General features: G+C 38.5%; 1 protein-coding gene and 1 pseudogene across 1 annotated transcript in view; one reads left to right on the forward strand and one right to left on the reverse strand.

The window, feature by feature from the left end:
- Positions 1–23,706, forward strand: part of LOC113192317 (transmembrane protein 45A-like) — a 63,484-nt gene that overhangs the window by 3,159 nt on the left and 36,619 nt on the right. The window contains exon 2 of the mRNA XM_077795330.1: positions 12,981–13,126. Coding sequence (XP_077651456.1) covers positions 13,085–13,126 — 42 coding nt within the window. The 5' untranslated portion in view covers positions 12,981–13,084. The remainder of the gene's footprint in view (positions 1–12,980; positions 13,127–23,706) is intronic.
- LOC113192315 (cytochrome c, somatic pseudogene) lies at positions 8,329–8,691 on the reverse strand (annotated as a pseudogene).

The raw sequence follows: 23,706 nt of genomic DNA on the forward strand, positions 1-23,706 counted from the left end.
TCACAAAGGGCCACTGAGACAATAAAAATTATATGGAAATCAGAAGGACAGGTATGGGTTCCTCAGTGGCCCTTGATGAAAGAAAAGATACAAATAGCCCATGATCTGGTCAAACAACAATTAACGGAAGGACATATACAACCTTCTGTATCTCCCCATAATACTCCCATTTTTGTCATCAAAAAGAAATCTGGTAAATGGAGATTATTGCAAGATTTCAGAGCCATTAATAATGAAATGGTCATTATGGGACCTGCTCAATCGGGGATTCCTCAATTGTCTGCTTTGCCAAAAACTTGGTATGTTTTAGTTATAGATATTAAAGATTGTTTTTTTTCAATTCCAATTCATCCTGAGGATAGTCCATGTTTTTCATTTACTATCCCTGCACTGAATCATGAAGGTCCTGATCAGAGATATGAATGGAAAGTACTCCCTCAAGGGATGGCTAACAGCCCAACTATGTGTCAAATTTATGTTAACAAAGTAATCCAGCCACTTAGAAATCAAAATCCTGAACTACAAATATTTCACAATATGGATGATGTATTATTAGCACACAAAGCTAAAAACACATTGCTAGAATGTTATGCCACACTTACAAACTTATTAAAAAATTATAATCTAGAGATAGCAATAGATAAAGTACAATTAAATTTTCCAATTAATTATTTAGGAGTTCTATTATCCTCAACCATGGTCCGTCCACCAAAAATTCAAATACAAGTAGATCAACTCAAATCACTTAATGACTTTCAAAAGTTATTAGGAGACATAAATTGAATAAGGCCTTATCTAGGTATTCCAACAGGAGAATTGGGACCTTTATTTGATATCCTAAAAGGTCCATCAGATCCAAATTCACCCCTAATGTTAACGCCTGAAGCAAGAAAGGCATTAAAAATCATTGAAACATATATGGAAAATATGCATTTGGATAGAATTGATATAAGTTTGCCTTTATTATTTATTGTACTACCAACAAAAAGTATTCCTACAGGAGTATTTTGGCAAGAAGGTCCATTATTATGGATACATTTATCTTAATCTCCTAACACTACTCTTACTAGGTATCCTGAGGCTGTAGGACAATTAATACTCAAAGGAATAAAAGCAGCAAAGGGAGTGTTTGGAATTTCTCCCAATAAAATTATTACTCCATATACTATGAATCAAATTGATGAATTAGCTAATGAGTTAAATACTTGGGCAATAATTATGTGCTAATCTAATGTTTCATTTGATAACCACTTACCATCTAATCCTTTATTGTCTTTTTGGTCATTGCATCCTGTAATTTTTCCAAAAATGACAAGAAAAACACCTATCATGAATGCTCCAAATATATTCACTGATGGGTCAAATAATGGTACAGCAGCAATAGTTACACCTGATCAAACTTTTACATTTTTAGTACCCAAACAATCAGCTCAAAAGGTAGAGCTTAATGCAGTATTACAAGCTTTTGTGATGTTTAAAGATTCTATATTTAATTTATTTTCTGATAGTCGGTATATAGTTAATGCTATAGTATCCCTTGAAGATGCTAGTAGGATTTCCCCTTCTTCTACTGTTTTCTCTTTGCTTTCCACTATACAAAGTCTAATCTGGGACAGAAAAGATCCATTCTTTATAGGACATATCAGGGCACATACAGGATTGCCTGGAGCCCTTAGTTTGGGCAATGATTTAGCAGATAAAACTACACATGACATACATATTTTCTCTACACTAGAAGAAGCTATAAATTTTCATAAAAAGTTCCATGTCAAATGTAATACTTTACAAAAGCATTTTAAAATAACTAAGGAACAAGGTAGACAAATAATAAAACAATGTCAAAATTGTGTGACCTTTTTACCACAAGTTAATCTTGGAGTCAATCCTAGAGGATTGATACCTAACCATATTTGGCAAATGGACATCACACACTTGCCAGAATTTGGAAAATTAAAATATTTGCATGTTACAGTTGATACTTCTTCCGGATTTTTGATGGGCTCTCTTCATGCCGGAGAAAAAACTAAAGATGTTATAGCTCATTGCTTACAAAATTTTGCCACTGTGGGCGTTCCAAACAGTTAAAAACAGATAATGCCCCTGGTTATACTTCTACCTCTTTTAAACAATTTTGCTCATCATTTGGCATTACTCATATAACAGGAATCCCATACAATCCACAGGGACAAGGCATAGTTGAAAGAGCTCATCAAACTATTAAAATGTACTTATTAAAGCAAAAAGATGGAATTGGGAATGGGTATATAGTCCCCAAAGATAAACTTAAAATAACCCTTTGTATTCTAAACTTTTAAAATTTGGATTCATCAGGACTTAGTGCTGAAGAAAGGCATATGTGTCCAAAAAACGTGCATAAGCCCAAGGTACTTTGGAAAGATATTCTAACAGGACAATGGAAAGGTCCTGACCCAGTAATTGTCTGGAGTCGGGGGTCTGTTTGTGTGTTTCCACAGGGAGAACAGCAGCAGATTTGGATTCCAGAGAGCTAACCAAGGTTCTGACCCAGTGATTGTCTGGAGTCGGGGGCCTGTTTGTATGTTTCCACAGGGAGAACAGCAGCCGATTTGGATTCCAGAAAGATTAACCAAAGGATTTCTACAGACCAAAAAGAAGATGATTTGGCTCAAATCCATAACAGTTGATATCCAAAACTCCAATTTGGGTATCCTTACATCTGCGACAGAACCAGGATGCTTTTTTCAATATCTATTTTATTATTGTCCTTTCCCATATCATGAAGTTCTATTTTGTTTTTTAAGCTCATACAGACCTAGGTTAATGTTTTGCTGATCAGTTCTTTTTTCTTTTTTTTGACTATAGAGTTTTTAAACATTGCAATGGAGATTTCACCTGTAAAAAGTTATAAGGCCTTTACTATTATGTTATGTGTTGTATGTATTATATTATGTGTGCACACTCGTGTTTTGTGTTATATGTTTGAATGTACGTATGTCCATATATCATATATGATGAGCGCTCATGAAAAAATGGATCCAAATATTTTTTTTTATTCACGTGATTTAAATGGTTTAATTTAAATTGGGTAAATAACTGTTAAGAATTGTTTTAATATGTAAACAAAAAAGGAGGTTAACAGATCTGTTTGTTTACTTTCACCTTTCCTTTTCATTATATTTAATAATTCTCTTCAAGATAATGTAAATTGTTAAGAAAATTGTTTTCTTTTAGTGCCTTCTGGAATGTTACACAATTTTTTCTTTAGCCATTATTGCCAGAATTCCTATCTTCATCCCAGTGCCAGTGAAGACAATGTAAATTGTTAAGAAAATTGTTTTCTTTTAGTGCCTTCTGGAATGTTACACAATTTTTTCTTTAGCCATTATTGCCAGAATTCCTATCTTCATCCCAGTGCCGGTGAAGACAAAGATAAAACTAATCTACAGTTTCTGCAATAGCCATCACTGAACTGCTTGCAGAACTTGCCTAAACTATGTGTCACTTGTATGCATTGTGAACTTACTTGTATGCATTGTGAACTATCTGTTGGTGCAGTGACTTGTGGTAGTGTTGGGATATTTTTGCTGATGATATCATCGGTGGTACAATTTTTCCAACAAGAGCTGTCAATTGGCTTGGTGTATCTTCCTCCCTTCTGCTTGTCATGACAAAGACCTCTCCACAGGTGTGGCTGTATACTGAACCGGTAGTCAATGACGCGTAAGATCCAATTACAATGGTACCAACCTAAGACAGGAGGCTGACGCCCTGAGGTCAGCTCATTTGATGATGGGTAAGGACCATATGTAGTATTGGACAACCTAAGGCAGGCACGGTCCCTAAGCCACATGCTTGTTGTTTAAACAGAGAGGGGGAGATGTTGAGAGCCACAGCCAAAGGGGCCCCAGCAAACTTCCAGCTGCCAGCAAACTTTCAGCTGCCGGCCGATGATTGGCTCTCAGGGGCCCCAGCAACATCTAGCTGATTGGATCCTCTGAGGTGATGTTCATTGGGCTGTTTCCCCGCCCTTCAGACTGCCAGCTGATGATTGGCTCACAGCGGCCCCAGCAACATCTAGCTGATTGGCTCCTCTGCAGTGATGTTCATTGGGCTGTTTCCCTGCCCTTTAGACCACGGAGCTGCTCATTGGGGGACTTCTTTGGCTCTGCCCACACGACCCAGCTAATCGGCCTCAAGAGCAGGAGGATATTGGGAGGTGGTGAGGCTTGTGTGGGTGAGGTGTGGGGGTGAGAGGCTTGTGGGAAGCCGGTGGTGGCAGTTGGGCTCTGAGGGTTTTTTCCTGAGGAGCTGTTTTGTTTGGCGTTTGCAGTTCTAAAAATAAAGTTAGTTTCTTTTGATAAGTGGCTCGTGAATTGTGCCCAGCCAGACTGTGGCACTCTCTCAGGCTGGCTTAAATCAATTCTTGTGACTTTCCTTGGAGATAGACTATATTCCTGGCATGTCTAAGTTACTGAGGTCTCCATTGTAGCTGTGACTTCACTCTCAGCTTCATGCATTATCCTTTGGGGGCTTCCTGTATGGATTTTGACCTTGTCACACATTCCTAGGCCTCCCAGGCATTCTTTTGAAATTTAAGTGGAAGCCTTCATGATCTCACAGTTATTACATTTTGCATGCCTGTGAAACCAGCATCCTATGGATGATGCTATTCATCAGTGGGTAGGCCCATTTGGATCACAGCTGCAACAGCATCTGAGGATATCAATGATGGAACATGATGAAACAAATCCTGGAGTAATGACATTTTATGTCATCCAATGCAACAGGGTGTCAGGGGCTTCCTTCTCAAGTGAAAGGTTTACACTTTTATAATTTTAAGTTTGGAAGAGGGTAGATCTCACTGATTCCTGAGGTGTCCTCAAGGCTTCTTTCTTATTGTCCTAGTGCAAAGTAGTTGGCTTCTTTTTAATAGCGCTAATCTTAATCTCTTTAATAACCATACTCTCCTTGGCAGCAACTTTAAACATGCTCCTTTTCTGGCAAAATTGTGAATTTTTCAAATCTGCAAATCTGTAAATCTGGTTAAAAGCAGCCAACAATACCCGTGCCATAACCTAGATGCTGTGCTACCTTGCATTTCCTCCATCAGATTATTTGGTCCTTCACCTTTAAAATTAGCCCTCATGTAAAGTCTCAAGGCATGGAAAAAATGTGGACAAGTTCTTTGCAAAAATATAAAATGAATAGCTTCTGGTCCAATTTCCAATAGAGTCTTCATTTTCATAGGAAACATTATGAGCACAGCTTTTACTATTCACATTCATATCAGCATTCTGGGTTTCTGAGCTCCCACCAGAATCATCCCAGTAAGTTCTGCTTACTGGATTTCCAGATTTTTTTCCAGCCTGATTTTGCAAATAATTCTAAGCTCCTTCTGCAGATTAGTAGCAAAGAATTCTGATCCACATGGTCAGGTATAGTCATAGCAACAATTCCACTTCTGATACCAATTTTCTATGTTAGTAAGCTTTCAATCTTACTAAGATTGAAATACATCTAAGAAAAACAATTTCAAAGGAAGAAAGGTTTATTTTGACTCACAGTTTTTAAAGATTTCAGTTCATGGTCACTTGGCGCTGTTGTTTCTGGGCCTGCAGTAAGGCAGAATATCATGGTAGAGAGAGCCTGGGGAGAAAAACTACTCACCTTATGGCAACTGGAAGCAGAGATAGAGAGGGAGGGAGGGGAAAAGGGAAGGAGAGAGAGAGAGAGAGAGAGAGAGAGAGAGAGAGAGAGAGAGAGAGAGAAAGAGAGACACTCTTTAAGGACACACCCTCAGTGATCTCCTTCCTCCAGCTAGGTCCCATCTCCTAAAGTTTCTATTGCCTCCAAATAGTGCCACTAGATGGGGACCAAACCTTCAACAAAGAGCCTCTTGGGGATGTTCCAGGTCCAATCTATAACAGAGCTTTTCAATTTTGTTTATCTTTTAAAAGAATCAAGTCTTGGTCTCATCAATCCTTTGTACTGTTCTTTTAGTATTTATTTTATTTATTTTTGCCCTGTCCTTAGTTATTTCTTTCCTTCCCCTGATGTTGAGTTTTGTTAATTCTTGTTTTTCTAATACCTAGAGATGTATTATTAGATTATTTATTTGTGATATCTCTGTTCTTTTAATTTTGGCATTTATCAGTTTAAGCTTACCTCTTATAATTCTTTTTCTGTATCCCATAGGTTCTCACATAATGTGTCTTCATTTTCCTTTGAGTCTAGGGATTTTAAAATTTGTCTTATGACTTCCTCAATGACCCACCATTTGTTTAAAAATGTATTGTTCAATCTCCATGTATTTGTATGAATTTCTGTAATTTTGCATGTTGTTGATTTCTGGTTTTATTCCGTTATGCTCTGATAAGACGCAAGAAATTATTTCATTTTGGGGAATTTGTTAAGACTTGCTATGTGGCCTAATAAATGAAAAATACTTTGAAAAAAATTTTATCTGCTGAAGAAAAGAATATGTATTCTTCAACTCTTGAATGGTATTCTGTAGATGTTTGTTAAGTCCATTTGATCTATAATGTAATTTAACTCCAATTTTTTAAATTCTTTTATCTGGGTGATCTATTGAGATGTGTGATATTGAAATCTCCCACTATTATTGTATTGGGGCCCCTCTCTCCCTTTATTTTCAGTAGTGTTTCCCTGATTTTGAGTACATATATATTTATAATCATTATACTTCTTGATATTTTTTTCTTTATTAGTATGTAGTGATTTTCTTTGTCTCTTTTAACTGATTTACACTCTGTTGTCAGATATGAACATAAATACTCATGATTGCTTTTGTATTCTATTTGCTTGGCATATCATTCTCCATCCTTTCTCTTTCAGTGGTGTATGTCTTGGCTGTTGAGATGAGTTTCTTGCAGGCCGCAGATTGCTGTATCTGGTTTTCTAATCCAACTAATCTTTCTACATATTTTAACTGGAGAATTAAGATCATTTTCATTCAGGGTTATCACTGACAGGCATGTTCTTATTCCTGTCATTTTCCAAGTTTTCCTTGGGTTATTTTGATCATCTTAAGTTCATTTTTCCCCATTCTTATTCATATTAGAAATTAGATGGTTTTCTGTTATGCTTGATTGTTTTTCCCAATTCTCATTTTCTTATTTATTGCTCTAGTGAATTTTATTCTCTTCCATGCTCTCATAATTGTGCTTATACTTCCTCTTCCAAGATTAGGATTCCCTTAAGTATCTTCTGTAATGTTTGTCTAGTGATCATGTATTTCCTTATTTTATGCTTATCATGGAAGGTCTTTATTTAATTCTGATCTTGAAGAATAACTTTAGTTGGTATAGTAAACTAGATTGACAATTATTTTCTTTCAGAGCTTGAAATTCATCATTGCATGCTTTCCTGGCCTTTAGAGTTTCTGTTGAGAAATCTGCTATTATTCTGATGGAATTGCCTTTAAATATGATTTGGCCCTTCTTGCAACTTTTTAATATTCTTTCTTTGTTAGACTTTGGGCAGTTTAACTATAATATTTGTGAAGAGGTTCTTTTCTTGTCATGTCTATTTGGGGCTCTAAATGCCTGAAGGTTCTTGTCTTTCAAGATTTGCAAAATTTGATGCTATTGTTTCACTGAATAGATTTTTCTATACTTTTAGCCGGTATAGTCTGATTATTTGTAAGTATGGTCTTTTAATGGTATTCCATGTATCTTTTGTGTTCTGTTTCATTCTTTCTAATTTTCTTTATCACTGTCAGTGATAATTCATCAGCCTCATTATAATTTCCTCTGCCTAATCTGGTCTATCAGTGAAGCTTTCAACTGGATTTCTTTTACTTTTTTTTTAGAAGTGTTAAATATTCTTTATTTAATATCATACATAAACCACACTAAAATGCCTTTCCATAAGGAAAGAACAGCATTTTAGATACAGGGAATTCTAATTAAATTGTCATGGTCAACAAAAATACAGATACTGCTTCCTTATCTTCAACCACTGCCTTTAATAGGCTAATGAACACAAATTAAAACAAATGTGAATCATGCTTGGTTCTGAGAGACTAAAGGGATTTCCCCCATATTTAAACATATTCACATAATCAGTTCTGTAAAACTAAATATAAAACTAGTTTTCAAATGTCAGTCCCCATTTTTGTGAAATACTGAACATTACTAATAAGTCCAACCATAACTTTAAAAAGGGGAAACAGTGATAGAATTTACTGAAGTGGGAATATAACCAAAATATTAATTTAACTACAAGTCAGTTTTACCTAAATCAGGATTGTCCAACAAAAATAATTTTGTCAGTCATTTCTGGTGTATCACATCAATTAAATTATGGTGCTCATAAAAAAGCCAAGAGACATTTCTGTTTGGTAATAAATAAGGCAGTAGCTATTACTCATTAGTGGCTTTTTTGAGGTAAGCTATTAGGTCTGCCCTTTGTCCCTTCTTCTTAATGCCAGTGAAGATCATTTTTGTTCCAGGGATGTACTTTTTGGGATTCTCCAAATATTACATCAGTGTATCCTCTCCCCCGTGATGCCTTTGTTCTTGTTGGCATCTGTATAAGAGAATCCAGCAGCCTGACCTGTCTTCCACCCAAACAGTCCATGGAGATTTGGCCCAGTCTTGTGCTTGCCTCCCTTTTCCACGGTGTGGCACTGGGCACACTTCTGAACAAAAATCTTCTTGCCTTTCTCAACATCACCCATTTTTAATTCGTTCTTTCATCGCTAGTGCAAAGAAGGTTCCCGATCCTGGATTTCTTTTTTAAAAACTTTTAAAAACCTGTTTCATTAAGCTTTTATTTCCAAGGTTTCTGTTTGATTCTTTTTCAGAATCTCCCTTTACTGAATTTCTTATTCACATCCTGCATTAACTTCCTTAATACATTCAATTGTTTTCTGTGTTCTCTTGGCATTGATCATTTCAGAAATAATTATTTAGAATTCTGTATCTGTCATTTCATCCACTTCAATATATTTGAGATTTGTTACAATGGAATTATGAAGCTTAGGAAGTGTGATAGCATCTTTTTAAAAAATATTTCTGTGTTTCTATGCTAATTTGAGCCTCTGTTGGAGCAGATATCTCTTCCACTTTTATGTGAGAGCCTCTTAATAAGCAGCCTTCAGGCTGGGGTTGTAGCTCAGTGGTAAAGAGCTTGCCCAGCATGTGTGAGGCACTGGGTTCAATCCTCAGAACCACATAAAAATAAATAAATAAAATAACGGTATTGTGTCCGTCTACAACTAAAAAAAAAAAAAAAAAGCAGCCTTCTCTTATGATGTTTCTTGAGATATCAGTGTTTCCTGTAGTGTTGAGTTTAATTTCAATTGATCTTTGTCATATAATCTCCCTGTGGAGATTATTCTTTCACTGTGATTTGCAGGATTTGACACAATGTGTACTTTATTAGAGTGTGAGCAATCTGCTTTCTATGTAGGTCTTGACAGAATGGTGTCCCTCTGGTAATTTAGTTTGGTGTGGTATAGACTGAGGGTATATAGGGTGCACCCTCTAGGTCATCCCAACAACAGGAATAGACGCCCTTATCAGGTGAAGGGGATTTCCATGGGCACTATTAGAATTGATTCTGTTACTTGAAAGGGAATCTGATATTGGCTGTTTCAATCATAGTGAATGGTCTGAAACAGCTAGGAGTTTATGTCCCTTGTTTTCTTTATGCAAATGTCTTAAAATCATCTGTCAGGGTTCAAGTAAGTCTGAATTCTTCTCAGCTGTGCTGGGAGTATAGCTCAGAGGCACAGTACCTGCCCAATGTGTGTGTGGTCCTGTATTTGATTCCAAGCACCAGGAAAAGAGAGAGGGAGAGAGAATAATACTAGAAACAACAACAGTAATGGGTTAAAGTGGTCAAATAAAAAATAAAAAGGATAATGAAGAAGGGACAAACAATATAAATATAAATAAAAATGGAGGGCTGGGGTGTGATTCTGAGGAAGAGCACTTGCCTAGCATGCTTGAGGCCCTGTGTTCAATTCCTAGGAATTACTCCCCAACCCAGAAATAAAAATTGGGGCTAGGGGGAGATTGAGAGAGAAGAAAAGAGAGTGAAAAAAAACCCATTTAAAGAATTAAAATATAGAATAACAGTAGGGGAAAAATGAGAAATAAAAGGAAATAATAGAATAATAGAACAAAATTTTTAAAAATCATGAGTCAAAAATTTCCCCTAACCAAGTTGCTTGGAAACACTCCTCTCTCGATATGATTACAATCTGCCAGGTAAGGGGTTGGGGTAGTTGTTACTAGCAGCAGTATGTTGAAATTCCTCTCAAGTCTTGCCAAAGGAATTGTGGTGAAAGCAGGCTGTTCCCTGTCTTTGTCACTAAACAGGTTAAGGGACTTTTGGCCATATTGGAGGTGTGTTCTCTCTGGAAGGATTTAGACTGTGCCTCCAGGGATGTGGCCCATATCCAAGCTGTGGTGGATACCCAAAATTCCTCCAAGGGTTGGGGGAGCAGTTGAACCATCAAGTTTCATTCTGGAGGAGGGTTGTGGGAAGAACTAGAGGAGAATTGTTAATCAGTCTCTTCATACCTGGCCCCCACACTAGTCAATACAGAACTGATGTTGCTTCATGTCACAGAAAGCAGGATCACTGAACTTCTGGGCCCTCTACTTCCCACACCATTGTAGCCTGTGCTTCCCACAGAATGTACCTTTCAGTGAATTTGTGACAGAGACACTCTTCCAAACCACAGCTGTCTCGTGTGGCTGCTGCCTTCCCGTTCAGTGTGTCAGGGTGTCCAGAGGAATTCTGAAATGTGATTATGCTGGGTTTTCTGATCCCCAGAGCAGTTTAGTCCTAATAATAGGAACCTTCTGAAGATGGCTCCTGGCCATGGCACTCTGAGGGTTGGTTAGCAGGTGCAGTGTGTGTCTTCTCTAAAGTTAAGTTGTAATGTAGACTCCATGTCACTTATTTATTTAAGGCATTTGGATGCTCCTGCTAGCCTTCTGCACAAAGCTGTGACCCTTTCTCTTTCACCTTTACCTGCTCTGAGGGGAGAGTCCCTTTCCTGTAACTGAGGTGCTGGGTGCCTGAAACTGGGGTACTCCACTTCTCTTGTTTTTCTCCCTAGTCTCTGGAATCCACCAGGTTTTATTTTCTTTGTTGTCAATTTCCAGTTCTAATCCACAGCCCCTCCCATCCAGGAGCAGTCAAATACCAATGGCTTTGTTTCCATTCCATGGAGGAGCAAATTAGTGCTGTTTAAGTCTATTTCATTATCTTAAGAATGCCCAGATTCTGCAACCTGTATACTCAGAAAAATAAGAAATTATATCCCATCTGATTCAAATGTATGATATGTCAAGATCACTGTACTGTCATGTGTAACTCAGTAAAACAAAAAACAAACAAACAAACAAACAAAAAAGAATGCCCAGAGAAGTGGATTTTGACTGACTGACATAGGGATGGTAGTAGTGATGGTCAGTTCTGCTGGTTGGATCCATTGAGTGCCTAAGCCACTTGAAAGGGAATGAATGCAGGTTAAGAAACAGAAATAAGAGGAAAGAAACAATCATGCCAATCTTTTTGAAAACCTTGTTAGAAATATACTAGAAGAATAATTTTGCTCTGGGCCCACAAATTATGTGGTGGGTTCTGCACCTAGAAGTATAACATAAGTGAGAAAATATGGTTAAGGGCCTATTTTATCACTTTCCATTAAGTTTATGTATCCAGATGAGCCTCTAATGAAACTGATGCCCTTTTTAAAAAAATCTTAATTAATTTAATGTTTAATTTCCTTTAATAGAATATTTTCTGAGATTTCTTCCTTGCCTAGAATAATTTGTATACTGATTTAGAACCTAGAGTTAAAAAGGTGATTCAGGAGCTGGGGCTATGGCTCAGTTGGTAGAGTGTTTGCCTAGCATGTGTGAGGCACGGGGTTCGATTCTCAGCACCACATATAAGAAAATAAATAAACGTCAATCAACAACTAAAAAAAATTTTAAAAAGGTGTGACTCAGGTTTTGAAAACGTATTACTTCTGTCCTTTGAATAAAATAAGTTTTTGAAATATTTTGTGTTAACTTTTTTTTTTGGTAAGGTGACAGACACATTACAACCTCACGTTTCATAGGTGCAGTCTACACTCACCTTAATTGGTCTCATTTCTTAGTGAAGAACTAAGAAATTTATTGGCTGGTAGGTCCAAGCACTGAAAGGAACAGCAATTCTATGAATATTCATTCCTGAGATTTCTCAATCTTCATACGTGCAGCTCAGGTCAGGGGTGCAGTCCAGGGTATTATGTGCTCCCCTGTGTGTTGGAATGAATGTGAGCTGGTTGGCTTGGTAGATTGTTGCAGGTAAGAGAAGCAAAGTCATGAGGGCGGGGTCGCCATTCCATGTGGGAGCCTTCTACTTCCTGTTTTCACCCTGGACACTTAAGGTGAATAGTTGAACAATTTTATAAAAATGATTAATTAGGAGACAGTCATGGTGAGAGTGGAAATAAATGAGTGTAATTACTACAGTTATGTGAGAAACCTTGCTAATAAAGACTTCTTAGTATCTTCTAGTGAGCTGGGAGCTTGACTGGTGGGTTGACAGACTTGTGTGTCTGACAATATTAATTGCAGGGTTCTACAGGCCAGGTTTCTGTAGGTTGGGTGGAGGTGCAGGCCACTGGCACTGAATACAACACCCAAGAAAAAACATGTGAGTAGGAGGAAGAAAAGGGTTTTCCCTGGGCTGCGGCAATGCTGATGCTGGTGAAATAGGATTTTCTTGAGCATTAAGCAGCACTTGCCAGGATTGGGAGTCTCTGAGCTGCACATCTGCTCTTGATCTGTGGAGGACTTGGGCAAAAAGATAAAAGTGTGGTAAGTTTTAGTATAGTACTATGTTTCCTTACTAGTTGCTTTTGGCACACACACACAGACATGTGTGTATGTATGTGCGCCTGTGTGTTTGTAAAACTGAACATAGGCTGTCAACTTTCAAACTATTGTTTTTTTTTTTTATTACAGAATATTTTCGGCATTAACTACGAAACAAAGGCTAACATTAGCTGCTTCTGTGTTATCCCTGCTACCTCAATCCTAAAGTGCTTGATCTACTGACACCAACCAGGATGAATGGCTCAGAAGGTAAAATTGGACCGAAACACTCAGAGGTTAGTTTGCCATTTGGGGAGTAACTTTCAGTATAATAATACAGAAAGAGAAAAAGCTTTCCATTCATATAAACCTAATTTGAATCTGAACTCTCCTATATATTTGTAACATTGTGCAAGTAACTTAATCTCTCTGATCTCCAGTATCTTTTCTTGTAAAATGGATGTAATATCAGCTTCCCAGGGTGGTAAGAATTTTTTTATGAGGTAATGTTAGCAAGGAGTCTGGTGCAGTGATTGGCTCATGGCTGAACACTATAAAAGTTCATTCCTTTAAGTTTTCAACTCTTCTTCCACCCTGCTTCCCCAATGTTGGAGCCATGGCTTACAAGTCTTGACTCCTGCACATCACCAGTGTCTCCCCAGTCTGCTTATTGGGTGTTGTGACTGGTTGAGGCAAATTTAAGACTAGCCCAATTCTAATTGTTCTGTGCACATTTCACTTCATTTTATGCTGGAACCCAGCATTATGGTTGAAAAGGCAGAGTAGATGTTGCAAATATGTTTCTTTAATGATGAATTTATTTCAGTTGATTTCTGTGACATTTTCCTCTTCTGGAGCCTTTAAGAATCTGGCAGTTTATTCATAAGGCCTGCTATTTATTCTGAATTTTATCCAACCACCCATCTATCTATCTATCTAAAAATCCATTCATTTATTTATCCAATATTTTTGTACTGGAAACTTACTATATGCCAGACATAGTTCTAAAAGCTAGGAATTAAATGACAAGGAAAATCAGAAACAAATCATAGAACATTCATCTTAGCCATGGGAGAGAGGATGCAAAGAATGCAGCAGTCAGTGAGTTATGTGGGGTATTAAAGGCGGTGTACTATTGGGAAGATAAAGCAGGAAAAGGAAATGGGGCATTGAGGGAGTTTAAAATGAGATGGTGTGAGAAGACCTCATTGACAAAGTAACATTAGACATGTCCTTAGAGGAAAGGCTGTGTTCAAGCAGAAGCAGCAGCAAGTACAGAGGCCCTCAGATGGAAGTGAGGCTGGTGTGTTGAAGAAGGAGCAGGAAGGCCATGGTAGCCAATAGAGAGGAGAGTCCAAGAGGGGAGGTGGGAGAAGTGATGGGGCTAACTCCTGCAGACCATGTGGGCCCTGTGAGGACTTGGGCCCAACTCACCTCAACAGGACAACCTGGTTCCTGTGTTGAGAAAGTCTGAAAGGGGCAAGGGCAGAGGCAGAGTCCCCTTGGGGGATGGTCATGATAGTTCAGATCTGGCTCAGAGTGGTAGCAGGAGAAGTGGTGAAGTGGCATATTTGTGACATGGTTTGGAGGTCTTCCAATGGAGTTTTCTAATGGGTTGGATGTGTGAGTCAAGGATGATTCAAATTTTTGGTGTAACAGGGAAGATGGAGTTGTCATAGTTGGGGAGGACTGTGGTAGAACGTATCTAGTTGGGGATGTTGGGAGCTTTGTTTTGGACAGTCTGTAGTTTGAAGGGTGTAGTAGACATCTGAGTGGAGAAGCTGAATGTACAGTTGATTGCAGAACTCTATAGTTTGGGGAGTAGCTGAGACTAAAGATAAATATTTGGGAAACACAGGCATGTGGCACAGCATTCCAAGCTGTGAACAGGATGAGATCCCCCAGAGCTGAGGGTAGATAGAAAAGAGTTTTAAAAACAGGTCCCCAGGACTCCCAATCATAAGAGCTTGGAGTTTAGAGATACCGGAAACAAAGGAGAGTGCCATGAATGGGAAAAAAAAAAAAACAAGGGAAGAATATTTTTCAGAGAGGAGGCTGTGGGGAGCACTGTGGAATTCTGCCAGTGGCTCAAGTAAGATGAGGGCAGAATTGGCCACTGAATTTAGCAATAGGGTGGGGGCAGGCTTTGGTGGCTTTTCCAAGAGAGATAGGACCATGTATGACCAGTAAAGAATGAGGTGGGGCAAGGAGAAGGCAGAGATCATTAACTTGCTGCCAATTTTCTTCTGTCCCCATTCTAGAATACTCATGTGCCTTTGTTTCCCATTCTTCTCATTTACCTTATTTTATGTTACTAACTCTATTTGTCTTTGTTAGCAAATTTAAATTTTCTTGGAATGTCCTAACAAGTAATCAAGAAGGGGGGAAAAAGATGGGGTGCTCTCACAGATGTGTTTGTCCTCAGTTTCTCTCAGGTCCAGGGTGACTACTTGACTTTCTGTCTGATGATAGAAATATGACCAAACCCTTGTCCTGAGGGAGATGCTCCCAGCACATCTGTGTTTATGGCCTTAGAGGCACAGACCCTGCTAGGAGGTTGTCTTTTGGTGTGACCATGATTCTGCTAAGCTTGGCATATTTGGGTATTGTCCAGTGCCACTATTTAATTTGATCTTAGCAAGGGGTTAGCAGAAAATGAGAGGAGGATCCCTCCAGGAGGGGGAGAGAGCCCCCGCCCCCATTATCCTGCAGTGATCAGACTGTACTTTTTGAAGGAGTGCGTCTATGGCATTCAAAACAGTATCTTATAGGAACCCTGGACTGTGTCACCTAGAGGAGAGAGAGGCCTAGATTTGCAGTTGTTTTGGCTAGACTTGCAATGGAGTGCAGGAGGAAGGAGGAGGAGATTATGTTCTGAATCCTCTTTCTTTAGTTCAAAAGACAGTATGATCTAAGGCAAGTTCAGTAACATCTCCAAATGGGTGTCTATTGATTGAGGTGATTCTAATAATGCCTACTTCATCAGGGTTGATGTGAGCATTAAATGAATTTATTTATTTATTTTTGTACTAGAGATTGAGCCCAGGTGTGCTTTACCACTTAGCTACTTCCCCAGTTCTTTCAATATTTTTAACATAATTTATTGATATGAAACAATCTAACATAGTATCTAGTCAACAAATGTAAGTTTTGTTTCCTTTCTGTTGACTTTCTTTTCTCATTCTTTCTTCTCTTCCTATCTCCCTTTTTTATCCAACTCTTTATTAGCTAAGTAATATATGTCAGGCATCCCACAAGATCTACATTGTCCTGTATGTTGGACACGAGCCACATGTGGTTATGGAACACTTGAAGTGTGCAAGTCTCAACTGAGTTGTGCTATCTGCATGAAACACACACAGAAGTTGTGTAGTTAACACTATTCCTTGTCCCCAAACCACTGTTCCCAGGGCTTGCTTTCTGAGATCAGGAAGCCAGAGACTTTGGAGCCTGTGGAGGTTTTCCCAGTAGAACACCAGCAATTTTTTCTTGGGGGGAGGTTCACTAGGGATTGAACTCAGGGGCACTCAACAACTGAGCCACATTCCCCAGCCCTATTTTTTATTTTATTTAGAGACAGGCTCTCACTGAGTTGTTTAGTACCTTATTTTTGCCGAGACTGGCTTTAAACTCTTGGGATTACAGGTTTGAGCCACCATGCCCGGTGCACACCAACTTTTTTTTTTTTTTGACAATGTCTTAATTTTACTTTATGTGGTGCTGAGGATTGAACCCAGTGCCTCATGCATGCTAGGCGAGCGCTCTACCTCTGAGCCACAACCCCAGCCCAACATACCAACTTTTGATGAGTTTCTGAGGTGGTCTTCAAGTGAGCTCTCTTTCCTGCAGTGACATTCTTATGAAGGACTAAGCCTTGCTTTTAAATTCCTAGCCTGTGTTCTTATTTTTCCAGTATTTTGCAAATTTTGACTTGATACAAACAAACAAAAAAAATCAGAAGCCTTCTTATTAATAATTTTTCAATTGATCACATATTTAAATATCTTTTTCTATTGTTCACGTTTCAATGATAGCATTTGTATATATTTGGTAAAATAGAATATATTATTCTATTTTATATTATTATTCTATTTTATATTATATTATTCTATTCTATATTATTCTATAAAATAGAATAATATAGAATATATTATTAAGCCATATTTCACCAATTTCTTCTCAGTTTTACAAAAGTGACTACTGAAAATTTAAGATGACTTATGTAATTTACATTTTATTTCTGTTGGACAGCACAGTGCTGGTTGCCTGGAATTCACTGATGAAAAGGAAAACAGACTTTTGGAGCTTGTAGTCAGTCTAGTGAGGGTAGGTAGAAAAATAAAAACATAAGGAAATTTAAAAATAAATAAAAAATACAAATTGTAATTAGAAAAATACACATTAAAAATACATACTGTGAAGATAAGTTTCTATGGAGAGAAAACAGGAATATGTAATTTAGGCCATCTGGTCAAGGAAGTCCTCTCTGAGGAAGAGACATTGGTGCTGAGCCTTGACAGGGCTCTTTCTATGTAGAATTTCTAGGTGACAGTGGGTACAGGACATTTCAGGCAGAGGAAAGAGCCTGCTGGGAATACTCATTGAGTCCATCAAACACCAGGCCTGTGGTCAGCAGTGTGAAAACCCGTGGAGTGCTAGAGCCAAGGAGCGCCCCTGACTGCTCAGGGCTTGTGCTCTGGTGAGAAGACAGGCACCTGAGGGTGCAGGGATGTGGCTGGTACTTAGCCCTGGAGTGCCCTTTGCCCTGTCTTGTTTCCATCTCAGAGTCCTCATCAACCATAGTCTTGACCAAGCAGGTCCCTAGGGCGTGTCTGTTCTTCCTTCCAGTAAGATGCACTGTTGCCCCTCTATTCCCTGTTCTCACCGCCTGCTCTGACTCAGACTCATCATCTAGGTAATGAGCGTCTGTGATTGTCTTCTAACTGGTTTCCTTGCCTGCAGCCTCTTTCTCCCTGTCATATATCTGTGCCTGGCTGCCAAGTTAATTGTACTTGAACACCATTTAGATCATGTGACTTCCTTTCTCCTGAGATTTAACTAGTGCGTTGCTGGCAGAAGATCAGTTTTTTGGGAGATGTTGGATCTATGTCACTTTTCATGCTTTACATTTTCTTTCTACAGTTTGCATAGAAGCATGGCCTGCAGTCAACCTCTTTAGCTGAGATTGATGAGCCTTTCAAGCTTTACCAGTAACCATCTTGCCATATTTCTGCTCCTGCCCTGCACTGCCTCTTGGGCCAGGCATGCTGCCATCCCCCCCCCACTCCTGTCAACACTGAGGGGCACTGTCTCCCAGGGAAGGGCAAGATCCCATTGGCAAGAGCTGTTTCTAGAGTTGTGAGACCAAATTTGAATCCCAGCTCTGCCATTAAATTAGCTGTGGTAACTCTTTCAGTAAGTTATTTATCTTTTCCGATTCTTAATTTTCCTATCTGTTAATATCAGAAGGCTAATCATAATTTGTACCCTTAAAGTTCAGTGATGAGACACTGTATGTAAATATTTCATAAGTGCCAAGTCCATAGTGAATTCTTAATCCATATCCCTTGTTTAAATCAATGACAAGCAATGAATAAGAGTTGCCTCTGGGGAATAGATGAATTCTAGATAGGGAAGTGGGGTGGGAGGGAAGGGGAGGGGACAGGGGATTAGTAAGGATGGTGGAATGTGATAGACATCATTATCTAAAGTACATGAATGAAGACACGAATTGGGTGTCAACATACTTTAAATACAAACAGAGATATGAAAAATTGTGGTATATATGTGTAATGAGAATTGTAATGCATTCTGCTGTCATTTATTTATTTATTTTTTTAAAAAAAATCAATTAAAAAAAGTTGCCTCTGGGGAATTTTTTTTAATATTTATTTTTAAGTTTTAGGTGGACACAATATCTTTATTTTATTTTTATGTGGTGCTGAGGATCGAACCCAGTGCCTTGTGCATGCTAGGGGAGCACTCTACCACTGAGCCACAACCTCAGCACCCCTGTCTCTGGTACTTTGACCCTACTTTTTTTTTTTTTTTTTTTTACATCTCTAGCACCAGTTAGCAATCTTCTTATAATAGGAAATGGGCTGTTGTGCAGTTTTTGTGGTGGTGGCTGCAAACACTGGATAGGGACACTGAATGGTGTTGTCTTGGACCTGGCTGGAACTTCCAGAGACCATCCTGTGTAGAATCCCTGAGGTTTGGTGTAGAATCCCTCAGGATGTCCAAACAGGTCTAAGGGAGTTAATTGAAGAGCTTCTGTTATTTCATGTTATTTCATGTGCACAACAATCTGTAGTTGGTTCGCCTGTCCTTTGCAAAGTTCTGTAGTTGCTGGTTTTTCACTTGCCTTTGGTCCCTCTTAATTAAATATCACTTTTGCTTTACTTCTATCAATGAGGAATAGTAAAAAGCTTGAAACTGGAGATACAAGAGACTGGGAGTCTAGTCACACCTCAGCTTCTTTTCCATTGTACAGTCCATCATAGGATTAAATGTGTCACAGACTTGAAAATGTTAAAAGGCTCACACCAATTTCAGATGCTATTATTAGTTAGTCTTTCCTGACTTATTATGATTATTTTTTTTGCTGATTATTTTTTTGCTCTTCTCCTAGGGAATATTCTTTTAGATAGTACAGTACTGCAGGTAGACTTAAGGTAAGTGAGGTATGAAGAACTCTGTTATTTTAAACAGGAAAAATATAAAGACATAATTTGCCAAAAAATCTAGAATTTAAAAAAATCCATTAGCTTTAGATGGCAACAGAGGTGTCACAACAAATTACTTACTTACTTAATTAATTAATTACATAATTACTTGAGCCCATAAGTAATTATGCAGAGCCTTTTTCAAACTGAAGCATTAGAGGAAGGAAAGCTTTAATTCAAGGTTGACTTATATCTTTAGTTATATTCAGGAAGTGAGTTAATGTGGTCAGAATAACTGTTCTCAACTTCTTTAGAATAATACATAGAATAGTATATTATTTATTCAAGTCAATATCTTAAAATAAATACTTAAGGTACATAAACATACTTTAAAACTACACTCCACTTGGGAAACATCATCTATATCAGAAACCACTGAACAAGGGCCTTCATCTTCTTTTCCGTGTATCTTTTTGATGGAGGTAGTGTGTAGCACTTATTTGGCAAGATAAGAATATAACCCCTGGTCTATAGTTAGTGAACAATACATTATTGTAAGGTAAGACTAAATTAAGATTGATAAAAATTAATTCCAATAACTACTTTGTGACAACTGAAGTGTCTGAATTCCTCTAGTTTTGGTGCCTAGAAAAGAAATTAAACATAAACAGAAATTCAGAAGATATCTTGCATACTCAGTCCTCAATCTATATTTTAAAAATCTGCTGGAAAGAACAAGGCAAATACAGTGCCCATCACTCTTGATCTCCCTCTTGACAGTTCTAACTCCTCACATCAAGAGTTTGGTGTCTATTGTATTTGTTCTAACCAGTGATGAACTAATAAGTTTGTCATGGTGCTGATGAAGGCCTCTCTGAATGTTAGAAGAGGCATTGGAAATCATGGTACCAGCCTTATCAAATATGAAATAGGGGCTCGGGATGTGGCTCAAGTGATGGCATGCTGGCCTGGCATGCGGGAGGCACTGGGTTCGATCCTCAGCATCACATAAAAATAAAATAAAGATATTGTGTTCACCTAAAACTAAAGAATAAACATTTTTTAAAAAAATATGAGATAGATCCATTTTAACATCTGATCTCCAGGTTCCTTTCATCCCCTCCTGAAATTTGATTCTGACTATCCTTTTAGTTTGCATTGATTGAGCAAAAAAGACATATTCATACCAATTCACTACGCCTATTGTAATGAAACAGTGGCCCAGGGATCCTCAACTCACTTGATGGGACAATGGTGTTTTACACTAAATTTCTAATTGCATAAATGAGGCACAGCAATACTTTTGGTTAAGAAATATCCTGGGTATGAATCATCAAAGCACAGGATTTCAAAAAGAGATTTGGAAATATGGAGAAATCACAATCAAGTCACTCAGGACCCTGAGTAAGAGACACTGGGTATTGTTTGAGCAGTCTCCACCCTGAGCTGTTGCAATGTTCATTACTCCATGAAAATCCTTTCTTGAGTTTCCAGACAAAATACAGAATGCTTAGTGAAATTTGAGTGTCAAACAACACATGCAATATATAACACACATATAGGCTAAAAACTTGCTTGTTGCTTATGTGAAATTCAGATGTCACTGGTGTAAGCAAAAATAAACAACCCGGTTTCGACACCGTTATGAAAATAAATACAAATAACTGGGATAGAAGCAGACCTCAAATGGATCAGCAAGCTCTTCTTTATTGTGCAGTGGAGTCAATCAATCAGGCATAGGAGGGCTCATTTTCTGGTATGGAAATGGCCTGAAGGTTACAGAAAGAGTCTGTTTTATAGTTCACAATGAGGGTGAATTAATCATTGGAGACTGCGGATGAGCTGTTTGAATAGTCAGAAACCTAGTTGTGCAGGTTAAAATTTAATATTGGAAACTCATTGTCACTGGGAAAAGCTCAGATAGGCTCACTGCTTATCTTCCTTCCTCTGGGACACATAGTTACCTAGAGCTTCACTATTTGCTTTTCTCCTTTCAGGACTCATTGGCAATGGAAAAGGGTAAAAGTCCAGAGCCCTGAGTTTCAGTATTTGCCCTTTAGGACCCTTTGTAGTTGGGAAAGGGGTGAAAGTTTGCTTTTGTGGAGGTTCTGGGGATGAACCCAGGAATTTTAAGGAGACTTGAATTTAGGTGTCTCTCTCTTTTCCCCACACAGTTTCTCTGTCATATAGATTCAAAAGACTATAAAATCAATGCGTTTATTCCAAAATCATGCAGAATGCTACAACAAAGCCAAAGAAATAGATTGTTTCAATGAATTAAAGTTCTCTTTACCAGGGGATACCCTTGTAAAAATGGCTTTCATAACAGGTCCTGAAGGCCAGAGTTTTTTTTCATAAAAGATTGGAAAGAAAGCGCTGATAATTAAGCTCCCATTTGTTGCATGAAATTTCCTTTGCTACCCAGAACAGATTTTGAAGGTTACTTAGTAAAGTTATATGGTAGTAAATGCCAGTATATTCATATTTCCCAGGCCCTTATGATCTTAAATGTTTGGTGAGTGTATTTGGACTGAGAGGATAAGGAATAGGGAATAGGATATTAAAAATGGAGCAATTAGTTATAGTCTCTAATAGGGGAAAATAAGGGCTAGAAGGCAGTTGCATATGAGTTTGAGAAATACTGCTTAATTCCATTCTTGCTTCTGCATACAGGGCTCTTAGATTGCACCACTTGACATTGTTTAATTCATTCATCAAACATTTTTGAGTGCACGATGGGTGCTGGATGGAGTAAGGAGCTCCTCACTAGTATAAGAAACCCGGAGTAAAAGAAGTCATCTAACATGGAATGTGGGGAAATACTACCACACAGGGATATGCAGGTGCTGTGGAGGCAGAGGGAGTACCATCTAAAGCAGACTGGGAGTTCAAGGCCAAGGGATGAGTGACCTCCAGGACTAGGCCTTTCAGCTGTAGACACTCCCTGTGAGTGTTGGGGTCACAGCCTTGGATTTCCTAGAACAGCCTTGATTTCTGATATGCTTTTCTATCATCAGAGCTTGTGCAGAAACAAAATCTCAGTTTATTAGTTCTTCCATCTCTGTTTTCTCCTTCCCACTTTTCCGAAGGACTATTTCAAGCAGATTATAAAAATAGAATGCTATAGTGTGTCCATTGTCCAGTTTTATTCAGAATCACCAACTCGCCACCAATTTTGTTTTATCTGTCCTCCCATTCATTTCTCCTCCCCAGATAATTTTTATTTAAGTCAGGATTCTTATGAGAGACATAACCAAGAGTAATTGTGTGTGTGTGTGTGTGTGTGTGTGAGAGAGAGAGAGAGAGAGAGAGGAGAGAGAGAGAGAGAGAGAGAGAGAGAGAGAGAGAGAGAGAGAGAGAAAGAGAGAATATGTATACAGATGGTCCTGAATTTATGATTGTTTGCCATGATTTTTTGATTTTATGATGGTGTGATGGTGATACTGCCAGTTATTGGTGCTGAGTTCTGCTCCCTCACATGTGGAAGTCTGAACATTAGAGAAGCACACTGAGGCAAAGCATATAAAACAGGGTTTATTAAAAAGGGGTCACATAGACCACTCCCAGGAGGGAGAACAGGGCGATAGCTGGTATCCCAAGAAGCAAAGGTGTTTTTGCCTTTTTCTATGTCCTAGGCTTCTTTTGTTCTCCTGCTCTCTCCCCCTCATCTCTCTCCTTCCTGCCTACATGACTAGGCCCAGGAGATGCTCAGGTGGGATGACCAAAAGATGAGAAGCAGATGGGCTGGAGGGGCCAAGTTGGAGTGATCTGGACAGGAAGGGGGCATAATTAACAACTCCCTGAAGGGAGGGACAATCCCTGAGACAGGTTACCTTAGCAACAAGTTGGAGCAGGGGCAGCATGTCTTGATAAGGGTAGAGGAAAGGCTCTGAAGGCATGAACATTTTAAATTCGTCCATTCTCTGGATCTGACCCTTGTCTATCTGCCTGTCTAATTCTGGCTCCAAAAGTGATAGGTATTCAGTAAAAACCATACTTTGAATTTTTACTTTCCCCCCCCTGGGTTAGCAACATGCAGTATGATCTCTCTTTATGGTGGCCAGCAACAGTATAGCCAGCTTCCCTGGCTGCCAGGAGATCTCAAGGGTAAACAACTGATACTCTATTGAATACTATGTTGCTAATCTGTGTAGTTCCCGAGATTTAGGTATTATTATGGTTTGGATGTGATTTGTTTCCCAAGCCTTCAT

This window comes from Urocitellus parryii, chromosome 2 (genome assembly GCF_045843805.1).
Source record: "Urocitellus parryii isolate mUroPar1 chromosome 2, mUroPar1.hap1, whole genome shotgun sequence".
In the NCBI taxonomy this organism is placed as follows: domain Eukaryota; kingdom Metazoa; phylum Chordata; class Mammalia; order Rodentia; family Sciuridae; genus Urocitellus; species Urocitellus parryii.